This window comes from Numida meleagris, chromosome 1 (genome assembly GCF_002078875.1).
Source record: "Numida meleagris isolate 19003 breed g44 Domestic line chromosome 1, NumMel1.0, whole genome shotgun sequence".
NCBI classification, from domain to species: Eukaryota; Metazoa; Chordata; class Aves; order Galliformes; family Numididae; genus Numida; species Numida meleagris.
Window position 1 is genome coordinate 33,927,381 of NC_034409.1, and position 22,689 is coordinate 33,950,069.

At 38.7% G+C, this 22,689-nt stretch overlaps 1 protein-coding gene across 3 annotated transcripts in view; it reads left to right on the forward strand.

Moving 5' to 3' along the window:
• SRGAP1 (SLIT-ROBO Rho GTPase activating protein 1) overlaps positions 1-22,689 on the forward strand; it is a 149,574-nt gene that overhangs the window by 77,138 nt on the left and 49,747 nt on the right. For all 3 annotated transcript variants that reach the window (XM_021385062.1, XM_021385063.1, XM_021385064.1), the window contains exons 4-7: positions 3,577-3,639; positions 12,382-12,564; positions 12,908-13,036; positions 22,135-22,356. In XM_021385062.1, coding sequence (XP_021240737.1) covers positions 3,577-3,639; positions 12,382-12,564; positions 12,908-13,036; positions 22,135-22,356 — 597 coding nt within the window. The remainder of the gene's footprint in view (positions 1-3,576; positions 3,640-12,381; positions 12,565-12,907; positions 13,037-22,134; positions 22,357-22,689) is intronic.

Consider the following 22,689-nt stretch of genomic DNA (forward strand, 5'->3'; position numbering starts at 1 on the left):
ATTGTTCCTCAGGTTTTAATGGCCTGATTAGAGCTATCAGCTTAACTCCAGGAAAATGTGTGTTGCATCTTACATTCTGTTTGGCTACCCTGAGGCTCCTAGACATGCTGAACTACTGCAGGGAATAGGCAGCATCATGGAGAAATAGGAGAGCTATTAACCACTGAAAATAAATGCGCTTCTTATCTGGTGCTCCAACACTCTATGTATCACACACTAAAAGCCATATTGCTCGCCACTTGAGTCAGTATTTCTTGATTATAAATGCTAATGTAAAATGTGTTGGTTCATGAAAATTAATCTTTTTTTATACTGCTAATGCTAACCAAATTTCCTGATTTTTATCGGACAATTCCAGCAAAATCTTTCATCAGAAAAGGATAGAAACTGACATAATATACATCAGTACTGAGGGCTGAGTCCCCAGATGAATTGATGGAAGAATGACTCATTTGTGATCATGTGGCATTGCTAGGCTGTGTCTCCCTGATTTTTGAATTTTACTGGATTTTCTGTTTGGTTGGTTTTTCGTTTTTTTTTACAACAGAGTCTGAAAAAAAAAAAAAAAGGAAAATCTGCTTTTCTGCCTCACTTTAAAAAAAACTTTTGCACTGCCCAGTTAAATCATGTTGCCTTAGAATCAACCTTGCTGTATTTAGGGCTTGAGCTGTCAGCAGCTTTGAAATGGTAGCGACCAACCAACAGTTGGAAGGGATAAATTGCTTGGAGCTGGAGTTCATCCCTACAGGGTTTTTTTTCCCTTGTGAATATGCTTTCATCTAACAGTCTTAATGTCTGTCATCTTGTACGTTTTGTACTTCTTTCTCCTAAAGTAATTTTAAAAATAGGCTGCTCGTATTCAACGCTATAGGAACAGTTTTCCAAGAGAAAACAGGTGGCCTTCACTTCTTGGATCTTTGAGGAGATGTGTAAGCTGTGTCAAAGCTACACTGCTGACTTTTGAAAGTAGGGTGCCAATGTAAAGCAATGAAAAATGATTCAGAATTTTTGTTAAAGCTTTGACTGTGTTTCCCTACAGCAGCTTGCAAATCTGCAATCTTTCTCCAGTCCTTTACAACTCTCCACATGCAGTGTAGTTACTGTTATGCATGTGAATTTTTGTACTTAATATTTGATGAAAATAACCTGATGTTTGCAAAGAGGCTTTTTTTTTTTCCAGTTACTGCAATAGCAAAACATACATCTTGAAAAATACCAAACTTTTAGAAGTATAAATAATAGGTGGAGTTTCACGGCAGACCTGTGTAACTCAGCTTCTCAGAGCATTTATCTTACTGGGCCTTGGTTACTACAGCTGATGCCGTTGGGAAAAGAAGATCTCTTGGAAGTGCTTTTTAATTCTCATCATGAGAATGTAAATGTGCATTTGCAGCAATGTGCATTTGCAGCCCGGAAAGCCAACTGTATCCTGGGCTGCTGTCATGTCCTGCCCATGAAGCGTGGGAGAGATGACCAAATTCACAAATCCCCCCCAGTTAGATTAAGGTAAAACAATACTCAAAGTCCAAACACAATCATCAATTTTAATGGAAATCTCTGTACTACAATTATCTTAAAAGTATTGGCAGGCACTCTAACAATTATTCTGTCTAAACTGTGAAGCTACATCAAAAGAGAGATGGCCAGCGTGGTGAGGGAGGTGATTGTCTCTCTTCTCTGCCCTCATGAGGCCTCACTTAAAGCACTGTGTTCAGCTCTTGGACCCCCCAACAAAAGATGGATATGGTTGGAGTGGGTCAAGAGGAGAGCCGTGGGCGGGAGCAATCAAAGGGCTGGAGCACTTCTGCAAAGACAGGCTGAGAGATTTGGGGTTATTCAGCCTGCAGAAGAGAAGGTCTGGGGAGACCTCCGTGCAGCCTTCTAGTGCCTAAATAGAGCCTACAGGAAAGCTGAGGAGGGACTCTTTATCAGGGCGTATAGTGATAGGACAAGGGGTAGTGGTTTTAAATGGAAAGAAGGTAGATTTAGATTAGACATTAGGAGGAAATTCTTCACTGTGAAGGTGGTGAGGCATTGGCACAGGCTGCCCAGAGAAGCTGTGGGATGCCCCATCCTTGGAGGCATTCAGGGCTAGTTTGGATGGGACTCTGGGCAACCTGAACCAGTGGGAGGTGTCCCTGCCCATGGCAGGGGGCTGGAACTGGTTGGTGTTTAAGGTCCCTTCTAGCACAAATCATTCTATGATTCTGCAATTCCATGATTGTATTTCTAGTTTCTTGTCAGTTAAAAATCACCTTGCATGTAAGGATGGGTGTGAATATCAGTAAATGGTAAGGCAGATTCCTTAACATACTGCCCAGAGTTGAGTATGACAATAGGAATAGAATCATAGAATCGTCAAGGTTGGAAAAGATCTCTAAGGTCATCTAGTCCAGCTGTAAATAGGAGCAAAATGTGCTAAGTTTCCTGTTCCAGCTACTGTATGTGTTGGTTAGCCTTCTGGAAGACGTAGTGGAGGGGATGTGTGCTGTGGTTTCTTTTCAAGTGTGGGTGTTGCACTGGAAATTCTCATTCAGAAATCATTATTCCTGCAGGTGTTTTAGTGATGGCCAAGTGTGCGTTAGCAGCTTTGGAGATTAGCTGCCCCAGAAGATTTTCCTTTGGTTTCTATACAAATACAAAGTACTTCTCATAGCTAATGTCATTATTTATTACAAAGTTGGAGTTTTTAGAATTTGGGCTAATCGTCATATATTCACAGAGGAAAAAAAATAGATTAAAAAAAGCATGTATTTTACAGTGATACACTTTGTAGAAAAAATGTAGCCAGGCTGTTTAGAAGTCCTGTAGTTCTATTCTGTGGTTGTTTTCCAAAGGCTGTGGTACAAATGCCTTCAACTGTTGCACAGTTTGCATCTGATTGAACTGCTGTGGACAACTGACAAAGGAATATATTTGAATGAGACTCTAATTAAATACTCTTATTTTGACATACTTGATTTTGTTAATAACTGCTGCCAAGCATTTCTTTTTTCTGGGTCAGAATGAAAGTAAAGCCAGAGTCCAGGAAAGCTAAACAAAGCTGTTTCAGCAGCCCACTCTGTGAAATATTATGCAGTTGAGTATCTGTTTCAAAGAGGAGCCACAATTTTGTCTTGCATAAATATTTAGATAATTGCATATGCTGAGAAACAAAGACTATTCTGAATCTACAACTGGGAGGGATGTCCCTCTAAAGTATCGCATTCCATGTGGTTTAGTTGATGTATATAGCATAGCAGTTGTAAAACAGTACACAGTCTGTTCCATTAAAAAGGCTTATAACATTAATCCTGAACTTTACCCTTTCTGTTGGCACCTAATCTCCTGATGCTTCATGAGAATATCTCTCTTAAATTACTTCTGGGTTTCCCTCCAGAAGTTTTCTGTCCAGATGTTGTCTGTCTACCTCTGCCTCCCTGAATCTTTATTTTTAGTGCACTGTAATTGTCAGAATGGTGTCTTTATGAGCTCCACCGCATTAACTAGCATGAACTATGAATACGAATAGTAAGAGATAAGTTTATGTTGCAGTTTTTGCATTCTTTTTTCTAATGATTTTTTTTATTATTTCAGAGCAAAGAGATTGCATTCCAGCTTCATGAAGACTTAATGAAAGTTCTTAATGAGCTTTACACAGTAAGTACAGTTTCTTACTTACTTTATCTTATTCAAATTCCATGTAAGACTTCCTCTGTAAGCGCTAAGTATCCTTTTATCTAGCAAGTCCCCCCCAGCGGAGGTGCTTATTTTTGTCTTTTTACACATGTCCAAATTATCTCTTACAGAAAGACCACTCACTTGTTTAGAACACATATGCTAATGCTTTCAGGATTAATTTTTATTTTCAACCCCTTTTCCTCCTAGACTATGCTAAGCCTGTTCATTATAAATTTCGCTGGTTATTAATGAAACATTTCTACTCAGAGCTTACCAGAGCAAAGCTTCTCCCTTTTCTGCCTTTTGGCAAGCTGCTGCTGTTGGAAAATCTGAGGGAAGGTTTCCTTTTTGAAACTCACCTACACAACTCATTACTACAGGATGAGGTCTTGTCTACCTGAAAGCCATTTCCCAAAATATTTTGGGGGTAGGTACCAACAACATTTTCTAAGAAAGAACAAAGCAAGCATTATTTTCTTTTTAAACACAGTTATACAATGAAGAGGAAATGGTAATGTACATCTCTTACAAAAGTCTGTTGATTCCTGCTGGTCAGGGAAGTAGTATGTCTGAATTTTATCTTCAGCCTGAAAGAGCTGAAACTTCTGTGCTCCAGTACCTTACATAACAGTCTCTAGACTGCTCCTTTCTCTATCCACGATACTTGAGAGACCAGAAAAAAAAAAAGGCAAAAAAAAAGCACTGAAGCAAAACAACAACAATAAAAATATGTTGTTTAAATTAAGAAACAATTTGGGATTTTAATGAAGTTTAGAAAGGCATCAGAGACCAGTCCTCCTGAGGCAGTGATCAGTCAAGCATTGAGTGCATCTGATCTGCCTTTCTTTTGACCTAGGAAAAATTGTGCACTACCTGTAGATGGGTTGACGAGCACTTGAACAACTTAGGTGGCAAAAATAGATCCAAATGAATGTGGACCTGTGCCAGTGCCCTAGATTCTTTTGGACTGTGATTACGGATGCAAATTCCTAGAACATACCTAAAGCTTTGGTTTTTTTAGAGATCTTTCCTTTAGGGGTTTTTGTTCTTGAAATAACCACTGGTTTTGTAGGATGTGCTACTGTAAAACCTTGTTTCCTCAGGCATATCTGTAGTCTGTTAAAAATGCTAGAATCAGCTTCTGTAGAGTAGTGATAGCCTCAGACAATTCACACAGCTACAACTGTAGGAGCTATTGCACAAGCAGGTCCTTGATGGTAAGTCCTGTAGATATAGACTTGTTCCAGTTAAAGAGTTACATAACTCCAGTGCCTGGCAAGGCGCAGGATTAGTGCATGTGCTCCCAGCATAGGGAAACACTGATGCATGTGCTGAAATACTTGACTGAATTACTAGTGAAAATCTGCAGGACTGTGCTTTGGTAATCTCACTCATGTTCGTGCTATGTCTTCCCACTGGGAGCTGCAAAAATTTATTCAGGTACTAATTTCCGTGTTATGCCTTTCAGTCAACACCAGCTCCTTTCTCAGACTTTTTTTTGTTTACTAGGCAGTTTTTTGAAGTTGATATAATACAGAGTGCGTGCACCATTTAAATTACTGAAAGGTGATGATTTTTTTTTTTTTGCATGAAATTAACTACACCTAATTTTTGCATATCTGCAGCATAGATGCAAATATCTTAGCTTGCCATCCATTTTCCAGTTATAGTCAGTAAAATGTAATATGTGGAGATCAGAACCCTTCATCTGATCAGGTGTAAGTGTGTGCTTCAGATGAAGTTTACTACACTATTAGCTCTCTTGTCCAGTTTTTACTGATTGCGGAGGACTTGATCAGCTGTAGGTGTCTATATTTAGCCAGATACAAGCCTTGCATAGTAAAGTGGCGAGATGGTGCTGAGTAGCATCTGTTCCACTATTTGGAGCATTACGGTTATCATCAGCTTATCTGTGTAATTTATTCTTGTGCACATAAAGGTAGAAAGATACCTAGACAAATAGAAACTTCACAAGATTTTAAGATAAGATTTTAATTCTGTGTAACGTTTACTGTTTAGAGAATAAGGTGATAGTGGCCTTACTTAAAAAAATATCAACACTTTTAAACTCTGGGAAGTACGTTTCTCAGGCACTTACAAAGAGAGAAGTCATCTTTCAGCTTTCCCTGTGACTTAAAAAAAAAAATAAAACCAGTTTTACTGTTGTGACATAAATCTTTGTGTCCAAAAGAAATCAAAAGAATTTCAAGTCAGTAATATTGAAGTCTTGCTCTATAAATGTATTCTGTTTTTTGTTTGTTTGTTTTTTGTTTTTTTTAAGGAATGGTGCTTTCATGAAGTATAACTGTTAAAATGTAAAGCCTCACTGAAGTTTAATTACCTCTAAAGCAACTATGTGAGGGGGCAAGTATCAGAGTTTATTAATGAACTGAGTGCACTTATGAAGACAGGTTTATTAATCCATTTCCTACATATAGCATCATCTCTAATTTTACAAGAAACATCTGTAAAATGTGATCACCTTCCAGACTTAAAGAAACTAACAGTTACACAGAAAACCGCATTGAAGAGAATGAGAGATTTAAAATCATTAAAAGCTAAAATAGTGAGGACTTGTTCTGAAGCACAGATACTGTCGATATAAAGAAATTGCATATTTCCTTCATTACTCCTTGAAATTCTCAGATAGGGACTGGCTCCCTCAGACAGGTATATTTAGTCACACACGGTAGTTTTACAGCTCCATGGTACCTCTTCAATCAAACATCATGTTGTTTTCTCCACTGACGAGTTTGAAGACATTGCTCGCCAGGATTTCCCTGCTGATTTGGGATGAAGGGCTGGGTTAAGTGCTTGTTTCAAACCCGGATGGTGAGAGGCTCTATCACCCATCTCTAAGCAGACATCAGGCCTCATCACACCTACATTCAGACTTCGAAAGTATAAGGTACCTCAGACCTTGTAGAATGATATGGGGTGTTCCAAGGAATTGCTGCTGATTTGGTCCAGGTATTTTTAATGGTTGAATTCAAGCACAGCCTACTAATTATCAGAATAATAAACTTTATTCTGGCAATAATACCGTATCAAGCATGAGAGTCACCTCTGGCATCATAGAAGATGCCAGATACAAAAGATGATTTCATGACCCTTCTCTGAAAATATAGTCTGAACTTATGCCTCCGAAGATCCTAATAGTTATTAAAATCGTCATGGGTCATGAAGATTGGGGTCATCTGTCCATTGGAAACAATGTTTTTTAGATCAAATTCTTCAAGTCAGTAAGTCGTGCTATAGATCTTGCAAAGAAGAAACTGTTCCAAGGGAATTAAAAAATAAAGCACTGAGGAGTTGAAAGTACTTACCACCTTCCAGTGAGAATGCACCGTAATTTCCAATTAAAAAACCTTTCTGTTCAGAGGCAAGTGAAAATTTGAATCTCTGCCTTTCAAGAAACTACAGAATGATCTGGCTTCTTACTGAGTGTGGATAGCTCAGAACTGCAGTCAGATGTCCAAAACAAAGCAGACATCTGGTCCAAAACCCAGATATTTTGGAACATTAAATAGCTGTTCTTCAAAAATGCACTCCAGTAGGAGATCTTTCTCCTTGCTTACACTTTAGTAATTCTTCTTTTCCCATTTGCATCACTAGGAATTATCTTGAAAGTAGGAGATATGTGTGATAGGTCTTTTATTTATTCCCTGGGAGAGTTCAGTGTGTCTTGTGCCATCCTAATAATTAAAATTATACATCACGTACAGGATTGATGAAAAGGTATAAATGGAAGAAGATGAACCAAGGCTCCAGATTGTGTTCTAAGAACCTGTGAGTGAAGTAGGCTTATTTTATTGGAGTAATCAGAATTTTGCAAGGCAAACTTTCCTTTCTGATTTCCATCTCTCTTCTGTAGAAAAGGTTTACTTGAATGTTACATTAAATATTTGTATGTTTTCTATGTTACTCACTTTGCTACTGAAATACATTTTAATACTCTTTATTTTTAGTTCTCAGTATTTTATGCTCTGGTTCTAATGTTATTACTCAGAACGTCATGCTAAAAATAATTGAATAGCTAAGCTTCATTCTGTATCTTTGCAAGTTCAGTAAATTATAAGTGGCAAGTACTTTTAATTATGCATGGCTTTTGCCTGGCTGTGCCAGACGATCAGTATTTTCAGGTCTGCAACATCCTAGCAACTGCATTCATCTCTTATTCTTCTCTCTATTACTCTCTCAGCCAATGTTATTAGTCCTATATTTTACATAGGGAGCAAGCCAGTCCTGTGAGTAAGCAGGAATGAGAAAAGAGGAGCCCAGTTAGTTGTGGGTGATCAAAGAATGAAGTTTTTTTCCTAGCAATTCCAGAAAAGAACGCTAGTCAAACAGAAAAGCGTAGAGGTTTGGGTTGGTGTTTTTTGTGAACTGAGAGATTTAGAAATCTTGTTACATGTTGAATGAAAGAGGAAGTAAATCAGTCTTGTTACACTTGATCATCTTTGCTGCAGAGAAAGCTCCCCAAACTTTTCTTCCATTTCTCTTGAAAGCTACGATATCTTGTAATATCTTCATGTCTCCTGCTTGGTATTCCAAATTACACCTCCTAGAATCGTACAAGCAGTACAAATGTAGGGCTTGCAGAAAAATAAAAATGTCCAAGGGACAATCCAAAATAAACAATTTAATATTAAATAAGACTAGGGCAGCTGTGCCGCTTGCATTTTCCATTGCTTTATCTCACTCATTAAAGTTTTGGCTGCCGAGTTTCTGAGAGTCATTGCTGCCAGATTTTCTTCTTTTCTTTACTCACTAACACAGAATCTGGATTCTTTGTAGAAAAGTTACGTTCAGTTTACTGTAGTACATCAGACATCCGAGAGCTGGTGAAGTCAGTAATTCTGAATTGATAGTAATAAATCAGTGATTGTTCCTGCTACTACATCAGAGGCTGTCTTGGAAGTGATAAGAATGCTGAAAACATTTAAATATTAAGCTTGCTTAACTGCTAGAGGCCAATGATGTAGTGGAATTGGCATAAGATTTTACTTACTTCCCAGGGAAAGCACTCGCTAACCTGATGTAATGAATTCCTTGCAACTGCATTTTCTAATAGAATTCACTACTTACCAGAGTCAATTTTGAAACTATTCAGACTCAGTAATTCCAACAGAGATGAACTTCTGCTCTATTAAATGCTTATTTCCTGAGAAATGCTATGAAAAAGCTATTAATTGTGCAATTTTATTACACAAATAAAGCATGTTACTTTGACGACTCATGATAAATCCAGTGTGTTTTGACTTAGAAACATTCAGTCAGGAGTTCAGGTTAAGAAATTTTCTAGAAAAGAGGCTTGCATTTAGAAAATGAAAGCCACAGCCTTGCTACAGGAACATTCCTCTTGTAGCCTGCAAAAGTAAGGCACTAACTGCTGTCCTGTTGATTCACCTGTCCCAGTAATTATTGTGGGTCTAAATAAAATAATTTTCTAAGTGCTGACTCTAATGTTCCTTTCCATGTTCTAAGTGCTGACTCTACTGTTGCCTTCCCTGTACTAAGTGCTATGTGCTGCCCTTTCTGCGTTCTTAGAAATGATGAAAGTTTATATCGCTAAGTGTACAGTGTGTCACCTACAAGTAGGAGGGTACACAGTTTGTGTAACATCATCTTTTTTATCTACTTGCAGTCTGACTCAGTTATCCATCAGAAATCTGTATTTTACATTTTCGATCTGCAGTAATAGACCTGCTAAATTAGTCGGGGATGAACTGACCATTTGATTTTAGAAAGGGACTAGTACACATTTAACAACGCTTGCTGAGTACAGCAGAAAGTGCAGCGTGTCTGTCTTGATGGCACTTTAGCATGTGCAAAATTACAACCTTGTTCTCTTCTCAGTGTGTACCTGATAGCTGATCAATAAGCACTTTGGAGACTAATAAAAGTCAGTTCAGTGATGGATATTCCCACAGGATAGTCTATCTGTTCAACAGTTTGGTGGGCATTTGAGAAGCTATATCACTTATTTCATTAGTTAATTTGTCATTTGAATAATAGATCTATGGATCTGTTACATATTTACAGCTCTGGAATCTGTGGATCTCAGAACTCTTCTTACAGTAAGTCTATTTTCAAGAATTAGACAAGCCTGTTACTGTCTTTTACAGAATTTAACAGTCTTTTAAATGCTCCTGAGAGAAAAGGTGATGTGATGTTAAGGGAAAGATTAATATATATGTAATTTAGCATGCAAATTCTAAGTTAATAATGGTGATGGGTTGATGGTTGGACTAGATGATCTTAGTGGTCTTTTCCAATCTTTTTGATTCTGTGATTCTTGCACAAAGCTTGGCTTTCAGTCAGGATGTATGGAGATACTGGGTTTGGTAGCCTGTGCTGTAACCAGGCAGTGAGAGGAAGTACTCTTCAGTGGTGCAAGGTTAGCGAAGTGAGTGTGGAGGTTTCTGAAACCTCTTGGTGAGAGCTGGTGGTGATGCATTTATGCTCCTTCACTCAACAGTGAGGCAGGCTGAAATGCTATAGCCACTGCAGAAAGTCACTTATGCCTAGTATGCTGAGCTATGCAGCACTAAGAAAAACTAATTCAGAAACTTCAGTGTTCACTAATACCTTTATCAAGAAGTGACAGAGCAAGCATTTGTTCTAAAGTCAAGTGCTTTGAGATGTGCGGTTAGGAAACTCAGAGATATTATTATTGTTTTCTCTTTGCTGGCAAAAAACACAAGGAGTATAAAACAAAATAACCTTTCTAGATGGTAAGACAAATAAATCAGCTTCATCTCGCACCAAATGAAAAGTCTCCAGAGCTGACACTGAACAAAATATCAAAAATAAAAAGAAAGACCTGTAGAATTCTGTAAATAGGCACTGAACACAAAGACCAAAAGAGAAAGGTGTAATCATTGTATTAACTGCCTTTTCCTATCGCTTTTAATAGAGCCATATCACTTTCTGTGCCTTTTATGGTTTGTTGCATACATAATTTCTTTAAGAAGTGCATTTCTTTTCAGTAATAGTTTCCTTCTGTCTATATGAGTTAAATTCCCTGAGCACAGATTATCAACAGCATTAAAAATGCTTTTGAAAACAGTGCAGATATAGGAAGCTAAGCATGATGTGTAGTTAGCCTGAAAACAGGGCAGATCTCAGCTCTGCAGGCTTGCATCCTCTTCCCAGCTTGGCTTGTTTTGTCTTCATGGTTTTGCCCCATCCATTTAGTCTGTGGTCACCAGCTTTTCCCTTTGTTCACCCATTTGGCAGAGAAGTGTGAATATGTGTAAAGTCCTGTGGCATAGGACTTTAATTATGCATCTCTTCAACCCTCACCTGATGTGGAGTTCAACTGGTTTGTGCTGATCCACGCTAAGCCACATGCAGGGTGGCTTAAAGGCTGATAAAGGCTAATTTACCTACCCTCTCACTTTAGTGTTGCCAGTCTGTGGATTCTCCTTGGGCTGCCCAAACTTCTCAGTTAGAAAAGTTGCTTGTCTCATCTTCATGGCAGTTCCCCAAACTGGTCTGTGTCTTCAGCAGGCCACACAAAACCCTGCTGAAGGACGAATAGCCCCTTTGACACCTTTGGATGGCTGCATCCTTTGCAGGAGAGGCAATTGTTTGCATGGCCTGAGCCCGTAAGTGATGTCTGCTGGAGAGAGAGCTCCAGCATCCTGTGAAGAAGAGAGGAAACCATTGTCCCCCTGGGGATGCCTTCCTGCCTTGTTCCTTGCTTGTAGCTTGCATGTATTTGTAGTCTGGTGGCCCCAGCTTTCTTGGCTGCAGAGCAAGTATGTGTGTGGGAAGGATGCTGCTATTAACTGGGGGCTATGGAGGGAGTGTCTTCAAGACTTACCTATCAAACTGCTCTTTCTCCAGCTCATGTCTGGAGAGCTGGCCAGTTCTACATCATGGCTGATCCGCTGGCTGCATGATTGAACACAATTTCTCCCCAGGCCTTCAACAGCAATCCATCTGATTAGGAATGTATCCCCAGGCTGAAGCTTCCTGTTGTCTCTTCTACCTTGCCCTGTCCTCAGAGCCAGATGGACTCTCCTTTTCTCAAATATTTGATGTCCCCAGCTGGGCCATCATTAACTAAGTACTGAGGGAGTGAGATAGATTTGGCTCTGATATTTCGTTTTATTGCTCATCATTTCAGGTTTTTTTACAAAGACAAAAGTCCTGAAGTATAATAACAAGGATTTGGTTCTTTCCGGACAGAGAAATGAGAAAAAAATCCTAGAAAATATTTTTTACACAACTATTGACTGAAATATTTGATAGCTTTCTGCTCAATCACCTTCCAAGATATTTCTGAGATACAGTGCCTTTCTCAGCAGAAGTGAGGCAGAACACAAGACAGTCTCATACACTTATAGGATGACTGGTTCTCCATCATCTTCCTCTTTATTCACAGTGCCTGTTAAAGCACTCAAAACATTTATAATTTTATATATGTAAGTACCCATTGCTTTAAAATGAATAGTGGCAATTCTGGCATCGTCTAAAGGCGTGACTGAAACTCTGTAAGGCCTATAGGTTCTTAGTATCCTGACTGGATTACTCTTGAATAAATCAGAGAAGAAGAATGCAACTGGAAATCCTCGGTCTTTGTTGACCAAGAAAATTACTCGAGTTCCATCTTTGTAAGGGAACATTTTCCTTAATGTCCCTGTAGTTTTTCTATATGTACGTTTTTACTTTCATTTTCTCCTAACTCCCTTTTGATTCTGTCTTTTGCAGGTCATGAAAACATACCACATGTATCATGCAGAGAGCATCAGTGCAGAAAGCAAACTGAAGGAGGCAGAGAAGCAAGAAGAAAAACAGATTGGGAGGTCAGGAGACCCTGTTTTTCATATACGACTGGAAGACAGGCACCAAAGACGGAGCTCTGTGAAAAAGATTGAAAAAATGAAGGAAAAAGTAAGTTGTCCTTTTATTTTGCTTCATTTGAAATAAATTCAGTGCATTTCTGATGTTCTTTAGCATGACATTAGACAGAGAAATCCAGCTGGGGAAATAAAATTAAACACGGTACACAAAATAAACTAGAAGTGGGTTATAGACAATTTAGTTGCAGTTCAGAGAGGGGAATACTTTATTCCCAGTACAATTCTTACTATATATTACATTCTTCATTCATATAATAGTCTGACAGTTAAGGTTCTTTCTTGTTAATAGGAATCTGTGCTTGAATTGTTACTATTTTTGCTATGTATCAACAATTAAGTCATTCAAAGACATTAATACACAATCTCTTTCCTAGCGTCAAGCAAAATATTCTGAAAACAAGCTGAAATCTATTAAGGCCCGTAATGAATACCTGCTTACCCTTGAAGCAACCAATGCTTCTGTTTTCAAGTATTATATTCATGACCTTTCAGATTTAATTGATGTAAGTATTTTCGCATTTGTTTTTAATATCTTTTTTTTTTTTTCATTTTCTAAGGGAATACATTAGTCATATGGATTGCCTACATTATGTTCATCATGTGTAATATTGTGTGGTATACTTAGCAGATTTTCCTTTTAGCTTTGTATTTCACAAAACAAAGTACCACTAACATGCTGAACCTTCCTTTAAGGTTAGAACATTATGTTTCTTCCCCATGTGGCTAGAACAAATATGACAGGAGTAACACATAAAAGCTGACTGTTCCATTTTGTACTATAGAGGTATTTCAGGAGTGTAAGTATTTCTTAGGAGAGAAATTTCTTAAGTGGGCATGTAATAATGGTATTCAACTTAATAAGAAGTAATTTCTTTTGCGTCTTCAAAATCATTTAGATTCATTCACTTAGTCATTGAATTGAATACACGCTAAGTTTTTTTTTCATATATTTTGCAGAACACACAGGATCAATTCTCTATATTTTCAACAGAACTTGTTACTGATTTTCTGTAGGCCATGAGAACATCCTAGGAGTATGAGGTTATATAATGATGCTGACCTATACCAGCATTTGGTCTGCAGAACCTGTATTAGTGACATTTTAGATGATATGGAGGGCAGAGTGCTCCATGATATCTCACCCTCTTTGTAAACTGACCATATACAGCAAGTACAAGCTCAGGAAGCAACATCGTGTTAAATGAGTCAATGGCTTTACCACTGATACTTAAATATGCCTTCTCCTGGAACAATGGCATTTGTTACTTATAATAGTAAACAGTATTCACCCACCATCATTTCTGATGGGAGGTTCAGTACAATGATAAGCCAGCTAGGTTCTGGTTTGCTGTACAGTATAAATTAATTTAGCATTTGACAAGAAATTTCTTATTTCTACTGTCTGGAGTAGCAAAGCTTGATAGAGAAAGAGACCTTCTTGAGATGAATGGACTAAAATAGTTGCATGCACGTGTTTTATTATATTTATGAGGGGACTGGAGCACAAGTCTTATGAGGAACAGCTGAGGGAACTGGGATTGTTTATCCTGGAGAAGAGAAGGCTCAGGGGAGACTTTATTTCCCTCTGCAATTACTTGAAGGGAGGGAGTGGTAAAGTGGGAGTTGGGCTCTTCTCCCAGGTAACAGCAATAAGACAAAAGGGAATGGCCTCAAGTTGTGCCAAGGGAGGTGCAGGTTGGGTTTTAGGAAAAATTTATTCTCCAAAAGAGTGGTCAGGCACTGGAACAGGCTGCCCAAGGATGTGATTGAGTCTCCATCCCTGGATGTGTTCAAGAAATGAGTAGATGTGATACTAAGGAACGTGGTTTAGTGGGCAACATTGGTGGTAGGTGGGTGGTTGGACTAGCTGATCTTGCAGGTCCTTTCCAACTTTAATGATTCTGCAATTCTATAAAATATTTATACATATACTATGTATTACAAATAATATAATATAATATATTTATACATATGTGAATATCTGTACATATGTACACTTCTGTGCTTTTTAAATACTGAAAGTCAGTTTTCTTTGTCATTTACTCTTCGATATCATGAGGGCTGCTCCAAAAGTAATGCCTCCTATTTTATTATGTTGGCCCACAGCATCAGAGGTGGATGTTGGTTGTATGGCAGTAGAAGCTGAACCTTCCTGCCAGTATTCCATAACATTTTGTTGCCATGTGGCCGATGGCAGCAGAGTGGCAATCTGACAAAATGACATCTGACATGGAAGTGGTTATGAAACAGAGGTGTGTCATTGAATTCCTCCATGTGGAAAAAATGACACCCGCTGACATTCATCAGTGCTTGCTGAACATTTATGGAGACCAAACAGTGGATGTGAGCACAGTGAGGCAGTGGGTAGTGTGTTTCAGCAGTGGCAACACTGATGTGAAAGACTAGCCACGTTCCAGATGGCCATGCACAGCTGCCACACAATGAAATGAAATGAAGAGCGTCTCAATCTTTCATCCACACAAATCAGGTGATTGTGATCAGGGAACTGTGTGTGGAGCTGAATATCAGCTTCAACACATTGGAAACAGTGGTGACAACGTTGAAATATCACAAAGCTAATGCCGTGTGGGGAACAAGAATGCTCACCCAGTAACAGAAAGAGCACTGTATGCAAGTTTGTCAGGATCTGTTGAACCAATATGAAGTTGAAGGTGACAGTTTCCTGAATTGCATCATTACCAGTAACAAAACGTGATGTCACCACTACGAGCCAGAGTCAAAATGGCTGTCCACAGAGTGGTGACCTGTGAATTCCCTATCAAAGAAAAAGTTTAAGACATAGCCCTCAGTGGATAAAGTGATATGCACTGTCTTTTGGGATAGGAAAGGAGCGATCCTTCTGGATTTCCTGGAACCAGGACAAACCATCATCGCTGGCTGCTACATTGTGACACTGACTAAGCTGAAGGCTCCAACTTCTAGAGCCAGGCCAGAGAAGAAGACAGCCTTTCTCTTAAAACACAATAAGGCCATGCTCCATGCCAGTTTAAAGACTGCGGAGCATATTGCCAATCTTGGCTGGACTGTCCTACCACACCCACCATACAGTCTAGATCTGATGCCTTCTGACTGTGTGGACAACGTTTTCCGAGTAACAGCGCTGTCATAGCAGCTGTGAAACTATGGGTCACCTCCACTGGTGCAGATTTTTACAACCGCAGCATGCAGACTCTAGCATGGCAAAAATGCATAGCTAATGGTGCTGGCTGTGTTGAAAAATAGTGTTTTGTAGTTGAGAATTTGCTCTATCAAATAGTTTGTATCTGTTACAGTTTCCATGGAAACAAATAGGAGGAATTACTTTTGGAATGACCTACATATATTAAAAACTTGTCCAATTTTGTTGTAACTATATCCTTTTCCCTTTCAACTTTGTTCCCTCCCAGTCATTTTGTTGGTTTTTTTTCTTCTTTCCTACTGGAGGTGATGATGTGTCTTTTTTTGTGTTTTGAGTGTTTTTCTTTTTCCCTGTTCACAATTGGATGTTTTGTCTTTTCTGATTTCTTCTATTTTATTTTGCCACATGCTTCTTTCTATAATCTACAGCCATGCATCTGTACATCTTGCTCCACCCACCTGTCATGCCCGGGCAATGAAAACATTTACCAAGATCCCAACAAGTTGTTAATGAAGGCAGAAAACTAAGGACAAATGGCATACCTGCTAGGGTACCACCCAAGTGAGAAGTTGTCCTTATGGAATGGATAATTTTCCTGATAATTACTTAAAGGATGATGGATTTTTAGCCTCTAGTTAGGGCATGTCTGATAGCTGTGAATGTTATTATTATTTCCTGGGTGCTGGAAGGAAGGAAAACCCTTTTCATAGAATCGTAGAATGGTTTGGATTAGAAGAGACCGTTAAAGGTCATCTAGTTCAATCCCCCACCATGGTTAGGGACATCTTTCAGTAGATCACGTTGCTCAAAGCCCTGTCCATGCTGGCCTTCAACACCTTCATGGATGGGGCATCCGCAACATCTCTGGGCAGCCAGTTCCAGTGTTCCACCACCCTCATAGTGAAGAATTTCTTTCTTGTATCTAATCTCAATCTACCATCTTTCCGTTTCAAACTGCTATGCCTTGTCCTATCACTGCACACCCAAATAAATTCTCTCCTCATCTTTCTTTTAAGCGCCTTCAAGTTCTGAAAGGATGTAATAAGGTCTCTGTGGAGTCTTCTCTTGTTTTGGCTCTCAGCTTTTCTTTGTAGGAGAGGTACTCCAATGCTCAGGGCATTTATGTGACCTTCTTCTGGACATGCTCTAACAGGTCCATGTCTCTCTTGTGCTGGAGGCCTGGAGCTGGACATAGTACTCCAGATGAGGTCTTACAAGAGCAGAGTAGAAGAGAACAGTCAGTTCCCTTGACCTGCTGATCACACTGCTTTGTTGCAACCTAGGATACAGTTGGCTTTCTGGGCTGTAAGCCCACACTGCCCTTTTCATTACTGTTTTGTAAGACTTGGCTAATAAACGTGTAACTAGAATTTCATTCTGAGCCAACTTAATCTGATTGTGATCTTGTTTAAATGAAGTGTCTTGCAGGCATTTGTATTTCATCAGAATATTCTGTGAAAGCACTGGTATCTAGACAGAATGTTTACTACTTCACAAAGGAAACACTTTCTGTAAATGCAAGAGTCTTGGCAAGATTTTTGTGTTATATCATTGGAATGTGAGACATGCTTCCCACTCACCATATGTTGCAACAGTCCAGACTGTCTCGTTCTGTAAATCTATTAGTGTAATTGAACAATTTTGAGTTTTCAGAGCAGCGGTGGTTATTTCTTTATCTTTTCTACTTTATCTGCCTTTCTTCTTTTCTGTGCTTCCATGAACTCTGTGTGTGTAGAAGGGGATTACTTATTCTCTATGTCTGAATTCCAGCTAACATGGAAAGGATATAGATCTCTTTGAGCTGTTGGCATTGCCCATAAATGATATTGAATGCTTTCCAACTTTACTGATAAATATATCTGATGAAAATTAGTTAAAAATGGAGAAACTCAGTGGAGTGTTCAATATACTGTTTGCAACAAGATTGGGGAGGATTGTGGGATTTATTTTTTCTTTAGGTTTTCTTTTCATTGGGGTTCCACTGTAGCTTGGTTTGTGAGGCTCATATGGAAAATCCTAAATTGCAGTTCCTCAGCTGAGCTGAATGTGAACTGTTCAACTCATTCATCTCATTAATGAAACTCGGGATTTCTAATTTAAAATGATGTGTTCATCTTAAGCCGTTGTGATAAAAGCAAGATAAAAATATTGCTGCACTCTTAGCTGGATGTTGTAATGCAGTTAGTAAGCTGAGGGTTGTGACCATCATTTGCAAAGAAGTAGTGGGATAAGCAGGATTTGATGTGTACAGTGTATTTCTGTCCTGTCCTTATTGTTCTAGAGGAATTTGTATTTTCTGTTGAAAATTTCTTCTCTGTTGGATGTGTAGTAGGTTCTAGTTCAAGTGAGAAATAGGATTAATTTTACTCTTTATGGTGAATCATGTAGAAAATAGCAGAGTGCTTTTTAGCTCAATTAAATAAATAAGATTACCTAACACATAGAATATTTTTTAAAATTTGGGGTTTTTGATGAGCAGTAGTGTACACACCCCTGCCAAGCTGACTGTTGGTACCAACATCTGTCCATACGTCAGAAATCATTACTCATTTACTTAAAGATGTCCATGTAATTGCATTTATTAGACTTATCTGAGTGTAAGAGGAAGGTAGGGACCTTTTTTTCAGGCTGACTATGCACTAGTATGGTCTGAAGGTGAATACAAGGAAGCAGTGGTCAAAACTAATTTGACTGTAGTTCTGCTACTAGAATAAATACAGTGTTTATGTTTTGATCTTCTTTAGAGTGGAACTTCCAAATCTCTAATTGCAGTCTGCATGCTTTGGATGGTTAGGAAGTTAGAGAATATTTAGCTGTCACGAACTTAATTTATTGGGTAAGGATTCTTTGTTAATCATCGATAGAAACAAGTTTAAAACTAGGCTAGAGTTTGTGCGGCTCAGTCTGTATTAAAAGTTCTCATAAATATCACATGTGCAATCAGATCCCTTTGATTTGAGTGCTGATGCCTGTGTAAGACGGATGATTAGAATGTGACTTACTGAGGGGTTATGACATTTTTATGAATTTCTCTACCCATGGCATTAGAATTTTATTATTGTTCCTGAAACGAAATGAAGATCATCTTGGATGTTTAGTTGCAGCTCTGTGCTAAGCACTGCAGTCTGTTTTGTTCAAGCCTAAATATACTTTGGGGTGCAATAAAGACAGTAAATGCTCTTGAGACTGCTTCAGATTTAATTCCAAATAAGAATAAAATGCAGATTACAGTATTAATTTTTCACACATGTCCCAAATGCATCACTCATCTCACCCAACTTTGCCTCACCAAAAGTCTTTATGAATCCTGAAATGCAATAAAATTCATAGTCTGTGACTTCATTTTCTCATTTCTCATCTTCATTTCTTACTGCACCAACAGACACCTAATCTCTCTCTAGGCTGTAGATGGATAGCAGGTCTTACTAGCCATCCAGACTGTCAGCTTGCTGTGCTGATCTTGATTAACAGTGTGGTTGCTTCTTCAAGCTTTATAAGTCTTTTGGATCTGCATTTTTTTCCTGAAAATCATATATTCATACATGCGTACGTACACGCGCATGCATGCGTACTTTTTTGCAACACCTGAAGGATTGGTGTTGGGTTTTTTTTGAGTGTTGTGGGGATAGCGGTTTATTAACAGTACCTCACATCATCAATCTTAAGAATGAGCATATGTATCAAGCGCTTTCTCCATTGTAGCCTCCTCTACTTCTAAACCATCACTAGTACTAGCAGATTAAAAGAGTGCTCTCCTCTCTGAATAGCTGCGAGTTGATACTGTGACAGAGCTGTTCTTAGGTTAAGAATATCTTTGTCTCCCTAATTTAGAGAAAATGAACTGCCTTCTGGCAGAAGGAAGAGCTGTGATGTCTTATGAGTGTTCATTTAACTTTTAAAAATATAATATTACTCGGACAAGTTCAATTTTTACTTAATTTTTTGAAGTAAAAATCCAAATCCAAGCATTTTAAGTTTGATTCAAAGAGCCCTTGGTGATAAGGCATTAGTTCAGGTTCTAGATTTTATTACTGTTTGCTCCACTGGCATTGGTTCTGCAAGAACATGCCTTAGTCTGGCAGATCGTTCTGCTTCACTTGAAGAATCCATGTTCTTGGCTGAGAAGCAGTATTTATTACCCTGTACAGCTGTCATTGCTTTCAAAAATAACGGTGGCTTTCATTCACGAGCAGGTGGTAGTTACTGAGTAGATAAAGGGTTAAACAGTGAAGGTTTTGCATAAAGCTGCAAGGCTGCAACTTTATATTCCAACTTGTAAAACAGCTGCATCAGAAACCCGCGCATCTATAATTGTAAATCAGTGAGCTTTCTGTTAATCCTCCAAAATTCATGCTCAAGATGCCTGTAGTTTTATAACACATGGGTAGTTGGCCATGGTAAGGCTAGCATTGCCCTTATTTCCTCTCAGTTAAATGTTCTATGAGATCTCTCTGAAACTAATGCACATGAAATAAAACAGCTGCCTTGATCCACATTCTTATCATCACTTTTAGTCTGTCTTTTTCATCCAAGGTAGTGAATTAAATATGAGATCTGAGTTGACACAGAACAAGAGAAAAACACCAGGAGATTTTTTCCTTTTAGAAACAGTATTTTTTAGAATGGATGTCTTTGAAATATAGATGGCCTTTAGTATAAAAGCTGAGTGGCTGTTTTAGTAAATGTAATACGCTTCTGTTGTATAAGTGCAAAAGAAAGAGAATAAGCTGTGTGCGTTTGATTGAACATGACATCTTTTTTTCCATTTTCTGTAAATAGTTCAGGAACTAGTTTTTGGGTAGCCACTGTTCCATCAGCAGTAACTACCTGAAATACTTGCTAAGCCCAAAAGTTTGTCTGGAAGTTTTGACATCCATATTGAGTACAACAGCCTTGACAGATTTCAGAGCAGTTTTATCACTAGTGATGAGTGTACACAAGCCTAGGTGTGAGTGGTTTGTTTCTCTTGTACACAAAGGTTTAGGTCTGGTAAATAGCTTGAAAACTTTCCTGCTCTTGTATGTGTGCACGTGCCCGTTTTTCTGTCTCTCTTTATTTTAATAAGAAAGAGAAAAGGAAAAGGGAAAGGATTCAGTGAGTCCTAAGGGTGTGTAATAGCAGGGCGGGAGGGTTGCATATAAACACTGGACTGAATTCAGATTGCTTCTTTACCCAAATGCATCCTGCAGGGAAGGATGATTTTTAAGCTGTGGGGGGTCACCTGGGAAAGAAGGAGGGGGCAGAGGCAATGCACTGCCTGACTGCCCCAGGGAGGCATTGTCCTCTGGCTGGGACAAATCTCTCCTAAAACTACAGTGATTTCCAGCATACACTCTTATGAGATAGGAGATTTTGGATATATTTGTCTGCTGCTGACTGTGTACCAGCAGATGTTTGGTCAGTTTCACTCTGGACTGAGCCAAGCCTGAACACACATTTCAGATAAACATGGCTTTGTATGCAACTGTTAGCAGATTGATGTTCGAGTATACAGGTGACACAGAGGTTTGCATTACTTCTGCCATTACCTGGAAGCTCACTGAGTAGAAGCTGAGGATATTGTTTACTGTGTAATGTGCAGGGGAGTTAAGAAAACAGCTACTTGATACGCTCCTGCTGTGACGTTTTAAAAATATATTAAGCTGTGCCTCTAAAATATTAACCAATCATGAATAATGCAAACCTAGGGTACTTAAAATTCAGGAACAAACAGAACTTTACAATTTACCAATTAGATTTCAATTACATTCCAGTGTTATTCTCACCCCTAGAAAAAAGGGCATAAATTATGACCTTCTGTATTTAGTAATGACGTGCACTGGTGCCTCTGTCTGAGCATGAGAAATAAGGTAAGTATGCCTGTGCTGTCGGGGAAGAGATGTTAAACTCTCGTCACTGCATCAAAAAGCATCTTAAATGGGTCGTTAACATGGGAGGCAGATGTGGGGTTTTTTTTGTTTGGGCACAGCGATGATTAGCAGGAACTGATTCATTTTCAGTTAGGTGCTAGCGTTGACCTAGATGGCAGAGATATATCAAGATGCGTTTGAATAGATGACCTGACAATAATACTGAAAAGCCCACTTCTTTGTGGAGTCCCAAACCTTTTCTCTGTAAATGCATTCATAGTGCATCTGAATCCAGAAGATGAATTGCCATACTTGTACACTTGATCTCTTTTCTAAAATGGTCCTTCAGTCTTTGCAGTAGGATGAGGATACGAAATACTTACTGTCTTAACCCCAATGCTGAAATTGCAGGATATTTTGTAAAGTATTTTGAAGACAGAAAAGTTCATGGACAGAAAATTTTAGTGATAATTGGTGATTTGGGATATTGAAACGGTGTTCCTGCTTTTTAACTGAGTTTTGTCTCCTTTTACTGTGTTTCTTGATATTGCAGTCTTGGATGTAGTGTTCCTGCTTTTTAATTTGTTTTCTTCTCCCTTTATTATGTTATTAGTGCTGTGATCTTGGATACCACGCAAGTCTGAACAGAGCCCTAAGAACATATCTTTCTGCAGAATATAACCTTGAAACTTCTAGGCATGAGGGCCTCGACATCATAGAAAATGCAGTTGACAGCTTGGAGCCACGAAGTGACAAGCAGAGATTCATGGAAATGTTCCCCACTGCTTTTTGTCCACCAATGAAATTTGAGTTCCAGTCTCACATGGGTGATGAGGTCTGTATAGTGACAAATATCCCCCCAGAGATTATTTCTGTTCCTGTAGAAAAAGGTAGAGATTTTATCACCTTGTACAAAGTCGCAGCTTGGTAAAAGCTGCTGTTGCTGTCCAAAGCAAATGGTCAGCAGTAAGCTTTTGCAAAACTTGCAGCACTGTTCTGAGGCTCTAAATACTGTTGTGTGTTACTATATTCTGTATTACCCATTATGGCATACCAGAAGATTCTCTGGCCAGCCTGTGCTCAGCCCAACACTGAAGTACATAGTGACTTTGTCTTCACTACCTGCCTTTCCCATAATGGCACTTGTGATTGCTGTTTGAGGGCAACT